A 12370-nucleotide genomic window follows, 5' to 3' on the forward strand; every position below is an offset into this window, starting at 1 on the left:
TTATTTATACATGTGAGAATACCTAGCTGACTAACATTTAACACATGTGGGTGTAATGATACATAAATGGTCAATTGTAAAAAACAAACTGTAAATGCCATACAAATGGTTTATTACTGAATGTTATTCTATAGTTTCACCCGTAATTGCATTACATTTTACAATCAACTACTACAATACACCATTGAGTGCGAGCTGGATGTTATCTGATATCATGTGGTATTTTACATTTCAACTTCACTCCACTTGTTAAAGGTGTTGTGTCCCAATTCAGCCACTAGATGGTGCTGTTGAACAACATATAGAATGATCCATGACGTCCTCAAACGTCCTGTAGAATCGAGAGAAAGATGTTGGAACATTGCTGCAGGGACTTGCTTCCATTCAGCCACAGGAGCATTAGTGAAGTCGTCCATTGGTGTTGGCCGAATAGGAGGTGCTCGATGGGGTCATTGTATGCTGCAGTGTTAAGATTTCCCTTCATTGGAGCTAAGGGGTCTAGTTCACAAATGTCAGCCACAGTTGAGGCTGAAATAGCCAGATCCACTAATTTGAAAGGGTGTCCCCATACTTTTGTATATGTAGTCTATCTGTGACCAACAGATGCATATCTGTATTCCCAAACATGTGAAATCCATAGATTAGGGACTAACAAATGTATTTCAAATCAGAAACCCAGCCTAAAACCCCAAACAGCAAGCAATGCAGGTGTAGAAGCACAGTGGCTAGAAAAAACTCCCTAGAAAGGATAGAAAACATTTTAAGAAATGTGGCTCTTTACTCCAGCACTTTGGATGTGAGACCATATGTTTAATATGAGGTGACATTATAGAATGTCACCTTTTATTTGAGGGTATTTTCATACATACAGTGCATTCGGAAAGTATTCACACCCCCTGGCTTATTTTAAAAGTATTCTAAAATGTATTAAACCCTTGTTTTTCTCTCATCAATCTACACACAATACCCCACAAACAGCTTTTTTAGACATTTTTGCAAACTTATTAAAACTGAAAAACAGAAATGCCTTATTTACATAAGAATTCAGATACTTTGCTATGAGACTCGAAATTGAGCTCAGGTGCATCTTGTTTCCATTGATCATCCTTGAGATGTTTCTACATCTTGATTGGAGTACATCTGTGGTAGGTTCAATTGATTGGACATGATTTTGAAAGGCACACACCTGTCTATATAAGGTGCCACAGTTGACAGTGCATGTCAGAGCAGAAACCAAGACTGGAAGGAATTGTCCATGGAGCTCCCAGACAGGATTGTGTCAAGGCACCATCTGGGGAAGGATACCAAAACATTTCTACAGCACTGAAGGACCCCAAAAGCACAGTGGCCTCCATCATTCTTAAATGGAAGAAGTTTAAATCATAAAGACTCTTCCTAGAGCTGGCAGCCCGGCCAAACTGAGCAATCGGGTAGAAGGGCCTTGGTCATGGAGGTGACCAAGAACCCGATGTTCACAGAGTTCCTCTGTGGAGAAGGGAGAACCTTCCAGAAGGACAAACATCTCTGCAGCACTCCAACAATCAGGCCAGACGGAAGCCACTCCACAGTAAAAGTCACATAACAACCTAGGAGTTTGCCAAATGGCACCTGAAGGACTCTCAGACCATGAGAATCAAGATACTCTGGTCTGATGAATCCAAAATTGAACTCTTTGGCCTGAATGCCAAGCGTCACATCTGGGTGAAACCTGGCACCATCCCTACGGTGAAGCATGGTGGTGGCAGCATCATGCTGTGGGAATCTTTTCAGTGGCAGGGACTGAGAGACTAGTCAGGATTAAGGGAAAGATGAACGGAGCAAAGAACAGAGAGATCCTTGATGAAAACCTGCTCCAGAGCTATCGGGTTCTCAGACTGGGTCAAAGGCTCACCTTCCAAAAGAACAATGACTGTAAGCACACAACCAAGACAATGCAGGAGTGGCTTCGGGACAAGCCTCTGAATGTGCTTGAATGGCCCAGCCAGAGCCCGGAGTATAACCTGATCCGATGCCTGTGGAGAGATCTGAAAATAGATATGCAGAGACGCTCCCCATTCGACCTGACAGAGCTTTTGAGGATCTGCAGAGAAGAATGGGAGAAACACCCCAAATACCCTGTAATCGCTGGCATAGAGGCTTCAATGAGGTACAGCATAAAGGGTCTAAATACTTAGGGCTCTCCAGAGGATGGTGTAGTCTGCCAAACACATCACCGATGGCACCCTGCCTGCCCTCCAGGAAACCTACAGTACCCGATGTCACAGGAAGGCCAAAAAGATCATCAAGGAAATCAGCCACCTGAGCCACAGACTGTTCCCCCCGTTATCATCCAGAAGGAGAGGTCAGTTCAGGTACATCAAAGCTGTGACCGAGAGACCGAAAAACAGCTTCTATCTCAAAGCCATCAGACTGTTAAATATTCATCACAAGGCGACTACCACCATGTTACTCAACCCTGCATCTTAGAGGACGCTGCCCTGTGTACATAGTCATGGAATCACTAGTCACTTTAATAATGTTTACATACTGCTTTACTCATCTCATATGTAAATACTGTATTCTACTGTATTTTTTTGTCAAAACCACTCAGACATTTCTTGTCCAAGTATTTATATATTTCTTAATTCCATTATTTAACTTTCATATATGTGTGTATTGTTGTGAATTGTTAGATACTTCAGCACTGTTGGAGCTAGGAACAAAAGCATTTCACTACACCTGCAATTACATCTGCTAAACATCTGTATGTGACCAAGCCAATTTGATTTTTAATTGATTTTGTAGTATATTGAAAGTAATAACCCTTGAAACATAATGTTCAGTATATTAGATATTGGTTCCCTTACCCTATAAGCAGTCTCTGAACTGATCTTTGTCTGTGCCACTCTGACATTGCTCATCCATATATTCTAATATTCTTAATTCCTGTGCTTTACTTAGATTTGTGTGTATTAGGTATTTGTTGTGAAATTGTTAGATATTACTTGTTAGATATTGCTGCACTGTCAGAACTAGATGCATAAGCATTTCGCAACACCCGCAATACCATCTGCTAAACACATGTTTTTAACCAATAAAATTGTATTTTATTTGATACTAATGAGTGCAATCAGTCACTGCCAACAAACAAGAATGTTACAATTTTCAGACAAACACGTTACTTCCTTCATCACACTATTACAACACTGTGACTGTTTTGGAATAAAATGTTCAATATATTTTGTTTAACATTCTCTGTGTTTTGTGCTTATTTTTTAACCATTGATATAATCTAAGTAATTTTGAATCTTTAAGGAGCATCAGGTAGTACTGGAATATCTACCAACAGCATGTCCATCTTTTTGTGATAAATTAGACTGGTCACTGTTCAAAACATTTATAAAGTATTAGAAAGTATGAATAGTCCTCCCTTTAGATTAGAGACTGCAAAACTACTTTACTAATGATTAGTAAATGGTTTATAAGTCCACTTATTAAACATCTTATTAATTATCTCCTGAAACATGATTCCTCTTCAAGGAATACCTAGGATAGGATAAAGTAATCCTTCTCACCCCCCCCCCCTTAAATGATTTAGATGCACTATTGTAAAGTGGCTGTTCCACTGAAGAAGGTGAATTCACCAATTTGTAAGTCGCTCTGGATAAGAGCGTCTGCTAAATGACTTAAATGTAAATGTAAATTACATAATATAAAAGTTGTTTTAAAAATGTGTGAATAACGAGCTTACAAAAATAAATATGGTAGTATTGATAAATTAGTTATCTATAAACTATTTACGAATCCATTAGAAACTATTTAGTGTGTTAACCAATATCTATAAATGTGAGAATACCGAGCTGAGTAACATTTCACAAATGAGGCCTTAATATCAAATGGTGAGCAAACTGTAAATGCCTTACAAATGGTTTATTACTGACTGTTATTATAAAGTGTTACCCATAATTGCATGTTCTTACATTTTACCATCAACTACTTCCACAATACAGCAGTTATTTAGATCTAGACGTTATCTGATATCATGCAGTATTGTACATTGCAATTACTCTACACTTGATGAAGACGTTGTCACAATTGAGCCACTAGAGGGAGATGTTAAACAACATATAGAATGACTCATGACTCCTCAGAATGTTATATTAGAACACTAACATACTATTTATCATTAACATGGAACAACCACAGCCTTAGGTATTTGGAGAACACAATCCACAATGACTACAATGTCTTTTATAAACCAAGCTTATGCCTTCTCCAAGTCATTCCAATCCAGACACATCATTCTGTATCAACACCATGTATCAATCATGACAACACTGAGATAAGTCATGTCGGTGTATTGTTACATAAAATAAGAACAAAACTATATCAAACAAATGTTTGCCGAACTAGTGAATCATATTATAGGAACTATAAACGTCTTATCTTCAAAGTTAAAATAAGTTTAGCTGTCACTTTGAACCATGGATAAAAGAAAGCATAAATTATTGGATTAATTAAGGAATTAAAAAGTGCCAGGTAACTGGTGAAATATGATATTAAATGATCACCTATAACAGAAAAAACAAAGTAAATAAATAGAGATGGAATCCAAGAAAGGAGATAGTTGAAAACAATAATAGCTAGAGTTTTTGCTGCTTTTCTCTCAGACTTATTTGCCTGGACAGTTTTAACACCAGACTCACTGTTGGTCTCTTTTGAAAATACCTTTCTGGCCTGTGATGTGGCCACCACAAAGATGTTCATATAAAGTGTTATAATAATAGAGCACGGGACAACCATTATAAAAACAATGTACATTATATTAACCCATGTTATTCCTTCAACAACAACACATTCTGTTAAACACCTACTGGGTGTCTGCACATTTACAAAGTTTTGTATAATAACAGCATCGTATATGATACAACAACACCAGGTAATGGATATACAACAGATAGTTCCTGTTATTGTTATTTTAGAGTGGTACAATAAGGGATCACAAACAGCAACATAGCGGTCAATAGATATCAAGACCAAATTGCCAAGCGATAAACAAGTACATAAAAAAGTAATGTAGAAATGAAACACACAGAAATATTCCCCAAAACCCCAGCATGGTTCCAATATTGCTACAGTAATTACTGGTATCACAATCAGTCCAACCAGGAGATCTGACACAGCCAGAGAGAGGATGAGCAGGTTGGTTGGAGTGTGGAGCTGCTTGAAGTGAGAGATGGAGATGATCACCAGTACGTTCAAAAATACTGTAACTGCTGAAATCAATGAGAAGAAGATGTACAGTGTTATGTAGATAGATGTCGATAGAAAAGCCTTTCTGCAAGAAGAGTTTCCGTCTTGAAAACAGTATTGAACATCTTCATGTTTCTCCATTTGTAATAACATGTAGAAATTCTGAGGTCCTGCTCCTGCTTGGTCCTGTGTGTGACCCTGTCAGGTCCACCTTCTGACAAACTCTGAGCTCTGCCTCTATATTTATCCCTGATTTACTGACAGACACTCCCCTCCCCAGCTTCTCTCTGCAGACACACACACACACGCACACACGCGTGCGCATGTGAGCACAGAATTGAACAAACGGTTGGATAAACAAATCAGTTGTGAAAGCATGATGTAATGTATGACAGGATTGGATGTTTCTGTGCCCACCTCGCCTGTCCTTCAAGCTTACTGATGGTTAGAGATGAAAGAAAGGGAACATTTACTCAACCTAGCATTTTAATGGGGAAACATGTTATGAGTGATGTTTTGGTCACTCAAAGGCTATTTTTCAATGGAAATATGATACATGTGCAGACTAACTGGTTTAGGTGATGTCAGTGCTCAGTTTGGACCATATTCCACAACAACAGGAGAGATGACGGCACACCACATGTCAGCTGCTCAGTGTTTAGGAAAGTTGACAGCAGGGAAGTTCATGAGATAGCATACGTTTATGGTGTACATGCAAATAGCAAATGTAATCAAAATAGTGGCATTCCATAGGAACGTTCCATAGACTATAAAAATGTTGATCTGAACTGAATTGTTAAGTTGATGCTGCCCTACAAAGGCAAAACACTATGAATTTGTGTAACGAGCGGACCAAAATGCAGCGTGATGGTTACTCATGTTTATTGAATGAAAATAGACTAGACGTGAAATAACTGAACATGAACAAAAACAACAGACGGAAACGTGAAAAAAATATACAGCCTGTCTGGTGAAACTAAACACAGAGACAGGAACAATTACCCACGAAAACACTCAAAGAATATGGCTACCTAAATATGGTTCCCAATCAGAGACAACGATAATCACCTGACTCTGATTGAGAACCGCCTCAGGCAGCCATATACAATGCTATACACCTCACACAAACCCAAGACGAAACACACCACAAATAAACCCATGTCACACTCTGGCCTGACCCAATAAATGAAGATAAACATAATAAATATAGACCAGAGCGTGACAGAATCCCCCCCCCCTAAGGTGCGGACTCCCGGACGCACATCAAAACAATAGGGAGGTTCCGAGTGGGCGTCTGTCCATGGTGGCGGCTCCGGCTCCGGCGCGGGACGTGGAACCCACTCTATAAATGTCTTAGTCCCCCCTCCTCGCGTCCTAGGATAGTCCACCTTCATCGCCGACCATGGCCTAGTAGTCCTCACCCAGAACCCCACTGGACTGAGGGGCAGCTCGGAACTGAGGGGCAGCTCGGGACTGAGGGGCAGCTCGGGACTGAGGGGCAGCTCGGGACTGAGGGGCAGCTCGGGACACAGGGGCAGCTCGGGACAGAGGGGCAGCTCGGGGCAGAGGGGCAGCTCGGGGCAGAGGCAGCTCGGGACTGAGGGGAAGCTCAGCACTGAGAGGAAGCTCCGGACTGAGAGGAAGCCCGGCACTGAGAGGAAGCCCAGCACTGAGAGGAAGCCCAGCACTGAGAGGAAGCTCAGCCAGGTATTTGGATCCGGCAGATCCTGGCTGGCTGGCGGTTCTGGCAGATCCTGGCTGGCTAGTGGTTCTGGCAGATCCTGGCTGGCTGGTGGTTCTGGCAGATCCTGGCTGACTGGCGAATCTGGAAGAGTCTGGTTGACTGGCGGATCTGGAAGAGTCTGGCTGACTGGCAGATCTGGAAGAGTCTGGCTGACTGACGGATCTGGCTGCTCCATGCTGACTGGCGGCTCTGGCTGCTCCATGTAGACTGACAGCTCTGGCAGCTTCTTGCAGACTGACAGCTCTGGCTGCTCCATGCAGACTGGCAGCTCCTTGCAGACTGACAGCTCCTTGCAGACTGGCAGCTCCTTGCAGACTGGCATCTCCATGCAGACTGGCAGCTCCATGCAGACTGGCAGCTCCGGCTGCTCCATTCAGACTGACAGCTCTGGCTGTTCCATGAAGACTGACAGCTCTGGCTGCTCCATGCAGACTGGCAGCTGTGCCTGCGCTAAACAGGCGGGAGACTCCAGCAGCGCAGGAGAGGAGAAAGGCTCCGACAGCGATGAACAGGCGGGAGGCTCCGGCAGCGCAGGAGAGGAGGAAGGCTCGGGCTGCGCTAAACAGGCGGGAGACTCCAGCAGCGCAGGAGAGGAGGAAGGCTCCGGCAGCGCTGGAGAGGCGAGGCGCACTGTAGGCCTGATGCGTGGTGCTGGCACTGGTGGTACTGGGCCGAGGACATGCACAGGAAGCCTGGTGCGGGGAGCTGCCACCGGAGGGCTGAGGTGTGGAGGTGGTACTGGGTAGACCGGACCATGCAGGCACACTGGAGCTCTTGAGCACCGAGCCTGCCCAACCTTACCTGTTTGAATACTCCCGGTCGCTCTGCCAGTGCGGCAAGGTGGAATAGCCTGCACTGTGCTATGCAGGCGAACCGGGGACACCGAGCGTAAGGCTGGTGCCATGTAAGCTGGCCCAAGAAGATGCACTGGGGACCAGATGCGTAGAGCCGGCTTCATGGCATTTGGCTCAACGCTCAATCTAGCCCGGCCGATACGCGGAGCTGGAATAGAACGCACCTGGCTATGCACCCGCACTGGAGACACCGTGCGCACCACAGCATAACATGGTGCCTGCCCGGTCTCTCTAGCCCCCCCGGTAAGCACAGGAAGTTTGTGCAGGTCCCCTACCTGGCGTAGCCATACTCCCTGTTAGCTTCCCCGCAATACATTTTTGGGGTTGACTCTCGGGCTTCCAACCGTGCCGCCGTGCTGCCTCTTCAAACCAGCGCCTCTCCGCTTTCACCGCCTCCAGTTCTTCCTTGGGACGGCGATATTCTCCAGGCTGTGCCCAGGGTCCTTTTCCGTCCAATATCTCCTCCCAAGTCCAGAAGTCCTGTGATCGCTGCTCCTGTGGCTCCTGCCTGTTGACACGCTGCTTGGTCCGTTTGTGGTGGGTGATTCTGTAACGGGTTTCTTCCAACTCCTCCTCTGACGAAGAGGTGGAACAAGGATCGGACCAAAATGCAGCGTGGTTCGTTAGATGCATCTTTAATGATGAAGAAAACACGAACAATACAAAAACAACAAACGTCGAAAACCGAAACAGCCCTGACTGGTGCAACAAACTCAGAGACAGGAACAATCACACACAAACACACAGTGAAACCCAGGCTACCTAAATATGGTTCCCAATCAGAGACAACGATAATCACCTGACTCTGATTGAGAGGACTGACTGCCTCAGGCAGCCATAGACTAATCTATACACCCCACACAACCCCAAGACGAAACACACTACAAATAAACCCATGTCACACCCTGGCCTGACCCAATAAATGAAGATAACATAATAAATATAGACCAAGGCGTGACAACTTGAGAGAGTGCCACACATAGACATGTTTTTTTCAATGATTTTAGATAAAGTCAAACAGTTAGAAGCTTAGTGGTATTTGAGAGATATGAGAGAAAAGGGTTATCGGTAAAAATATATATTTAAGAAAATATATAAGTAGCACAGATAGTTCTTAAAGTAGATAACAAACTTGACAGAGTATTGGTACAGGATTGACATAAATGGATACCCAAGGGAGAATTGGACATGTGGAAAATGAAAGGGGCTCCTACATGATGATGTCAGACATAAGGATAATTTACTAATCTTACCTAAGTCATTGTTTAAGAGTAGGCAAGGTTGTTACCTGGCCAGAGCCAGGTAACAAAGGGGGGATGGGTAAATAATGTTCTAGGATAGGATGTGACCTACGGGATAATTAACAGATAAGAAAGGACAGTTGGTCTTGTAAAAATATAGGGACAATTCTAAAAGTAAATAGAACATTACACACACCTAGATTATGGTAGAAGAAATAAGTAGTGGCCGTTTGAATACTAGAGCAAAAGTTTAAGAAGCTCAGGACTTAGTTTTGTTAGGATTGGATATTCTTTCAACTGGAAGACACTTGACTGATGACATGTTATTCTTACAGCAGGTGTTGTAGGGACCATAATTTGGCTATCATTATGAATATTTTTGTGGCAAGAGGCCAGGTATTTGAGACAGAATTCTTACATAACAGAATGTTTACATAGGGCTGTTATTTAAAAATTAAGATTTAGTGATCCTGTTATTAGAAGAAAGTCTGCTGTCAGGAAATAACCCATGTGTTAGTGTGTATGTCCCCAGGAAAAGACAGCACATAAGACGCCAGATGGAAGGGCATGGGCTGAATTCTGGAGACTGAGTGTATATCAACATACACCAGGCTGGGGATATACCTCTCACAGCACCTGCAGTGGTAAAGATCGTCATGTCTCTCTTTGATGGGTGCATAAGTTTCACAAGAAGTAAGGTCCAGCTGAATAATGGGTGAGCTTGAAAACACCATGACAGAGGACGTGAAACAAAACAAAAGAGAGAGAGAGAGAGAAAGACTAGATTCTACTGTAGACATACTGGGTTGAATTTGGGGTTATTTGTTTTATTTGACAATGTATGTTAGGGTAGTTGTACTCTAAACCACATGTTGAAGGCTTGATGTGAAAGCCCATTCAGTGTTGAATTACTTCAAGAAGAAATAATGTTGATTAAGGTTATGCACATGCTTATCAGTTGAAATAGAGCAGATGGGGAACTGAGTAAAAAAAAAAAAGGACATGATTTGGGAACACCTCTCAGAACCTGCGGCCGAAAGGGGAAGACTGGATAAAAGCACGAGGAAGCTAACTAGAGCTTCCATTTTTGTGGAGTCCAGCAGAAAAGTATCCTGGAGGAATAGAGTCAGGTGAAGAGAGAGTGGGAATTGTCATGGTCTTAGATTTCAGTATTCATGAATACAGTCATGCACAACACATAACATTGTCAATAATGTTATGTTTTGTCCTTTGTTTTCCAAGTCTTATGTTTAGGAAACCAGATGGAGAAGGGTTCGCCAGCTTCAGCTGGAATGTCAGTTTGTGTGATGAGTGATGGAAGTAAGAGAATGTATGGTGTAGTCATGGAACAGAGGCCATAAGTCTCTAAGTCTGAATGCCCTACAGAAAGAAGGCAGAAACCTGAACCAGGACGAGAGGTTCCGCATCTGATGATCCAAGGGGACCAGAAGGATCTCTCCTAGTGATAACATGGGATCGAGTCTATGTTCGAGTGTTCCGAAGGAAGTGGGATCAGCCGAGGAGAGAAGGACACTACGAGGTGGCAACAGCCACAAACACGGCCTTCCAGGTGAAAGGAAGCAAGACGTGGTATCATCTAAACCACTGCACCCGAGTCCTGACAGAGAGAATGATACAATCATACAGAGATGAGGACACAGAGGATGCTGATTCACCAGGTGGGAGCCTGGAGGGAGCAGGAGCAGCGGAGACGATCAAAACGCCAGAGAGGAATCAAGAAAATGGCAGACCAGCTACAAGCCAAGATACGACGAGTGAGCCAACTAACACACCCAGAAGAAGCACCAGGGGAAAAGAGCCTGAAAAGAAAAGAGACAAACAACCAAAGCCTCCTCCAGTATGGCCAGAAAGCCCAGAAGTGGGGGGGGGTAACATGTCTACTACTCCTGATGATATACTTGTTGGGGCAGACTCTGTTGACGGAAGCCCTTTGCAGTGGGACCTCGAGGTATCACCTAAAGAATGGGAACATCTCTTCCCGGAAATGGACTCCTTCCCAGATGGAAGCCCAGTTCGGCCTGAGGAGGGAACAACAGGCGAAGAGAGTGGAGGAGAAACCTCATCAGGAACAACAAGTGAAGAAAGCGGAGGAGAAGCCTTACCAAGAGCAGAAGGAGAAATCTTGCAAGATGAAAGAAATGGGGATTTCCCCACAATTGACTTTTCAGCCCTTACCTGGTGTCCATAATGAACAATTGAAATTAGGACCACAAAATAACAGTGACAATGATAGAGTGAGAACAACTAAGGACAATTTGAAAATGAAGCACACACTCATGATCAAGACAAATGGTAACAACAGGAAGAGAATAGAGAGAGGATACTTTTGACAGGTTTAAGTTTCATGTTCCGCCACAAATTCTAACAGAACCAGGGGAACAAAGGACAGTTTCTGTATGGAAGAAGAAACCTGTACCGGAGGAGCCACTCTGTGGATGGATGAATCATATAACAACGGGAGAAGCTGTTTGGGACCCCAAAGGATGAGACCTGACATTAATCAAATGTGTGGAAGAGTGGGTGCTCACCATGAATTAGATTGAACCAGTTGAAGGTGAAATAACGAGAACAAGATTGACTGAAGGGAGTAGCTCCTCAGTCATTCAGAATTGGTCTTACGCCATTACCTAAACAGGAAGAGCCTGTGGTAGCTAGAAAGCATCAGAACCAGGAGGGTTGTTTACTGACATTTGTAATTTTATTACAAACTCTAATGACCCACCTCAAGACAAGAACATTGCAAAGATGATTGACATAGACATATCAGAATCTGAACCACTCAAGGATACCACACGAGAAGCAGTAGTGAAGAATGAGTGGTACAAATGGGCGAAGTATAAGGCAAACAAGCAGAGAATGGACAATTGTTATGTACTTGAGTGAAGACCCAAAAGCGGTTTTAACAGAAAACAGAGTTCTTTAATGAAAAACAGGAATGGCATAAATCCTCTTCCAACGTTGACAATGGAACAAAAAGAACGTAGTATAGTGCAGGATGCACCTGCCAGGCAGACTCCGACAGGATAGGACAAGGTGGAAGCAAACGAGACGACAGCTTGCTTCTGGCATCAAAAACACAAACAAGAATCAGACACTGAAAGTAGCAGGAACAGAGAGAGAAATAGAGACCTAATCAGAGGGGGAAGAGAGAACAGGTGTGAAAGAGTGAATGAGCTAGTTAGGGGAGGTGTAGAACAGCTGAAGAATGAGAGACAGAGAAGGTAACCTAAAAAGACCAGCAGAGAGAGACAGAGTGAAGAGAAAGGACAGGAACAGAC

General features: G+C 43.4%; 1 protein-coding gene across 1 annotated transcript; it reads right to left on the reverse strand.

Moving 5' to 3' along the window:
* Positions 1–3813: 3813 nt before the first annotated feature.
* Positions 3814–5433, reverse strand: LOC135547022 (trace amine-associated receptor 8c-like). The gene has a single exon (XM_064975588.1). The coding sequence runs from the start codon at positions 5383–5385 to the stop codon at positions 4411–4413; it is 975 nt and encodes a 324-aa protein (XP_064831660.1). The 5' UTR covers positions 5386–5433; the 3' UTR covers positions 3814–4410.
* Positions 5434–12370: the final 6937 nt, after the last annotated feature.

Source organism: Oncorhynchus masou, chromosome 10, assembly GCF_036934945.1.
Source record: "Oncorhynchus masou masou isolate Uvic2021 chromosome 10, UVic_Omas_1.1, whole genome shotgun sequence".
In the NCBI taxonomy this organism is placed as follows: domain Eukaryota; kingdom Metazoa; phylum Chordata; class Actinopteri; order Salmoniformes; family Salmonidae; genus Oncorhynchus; species Oncorhynchus masou.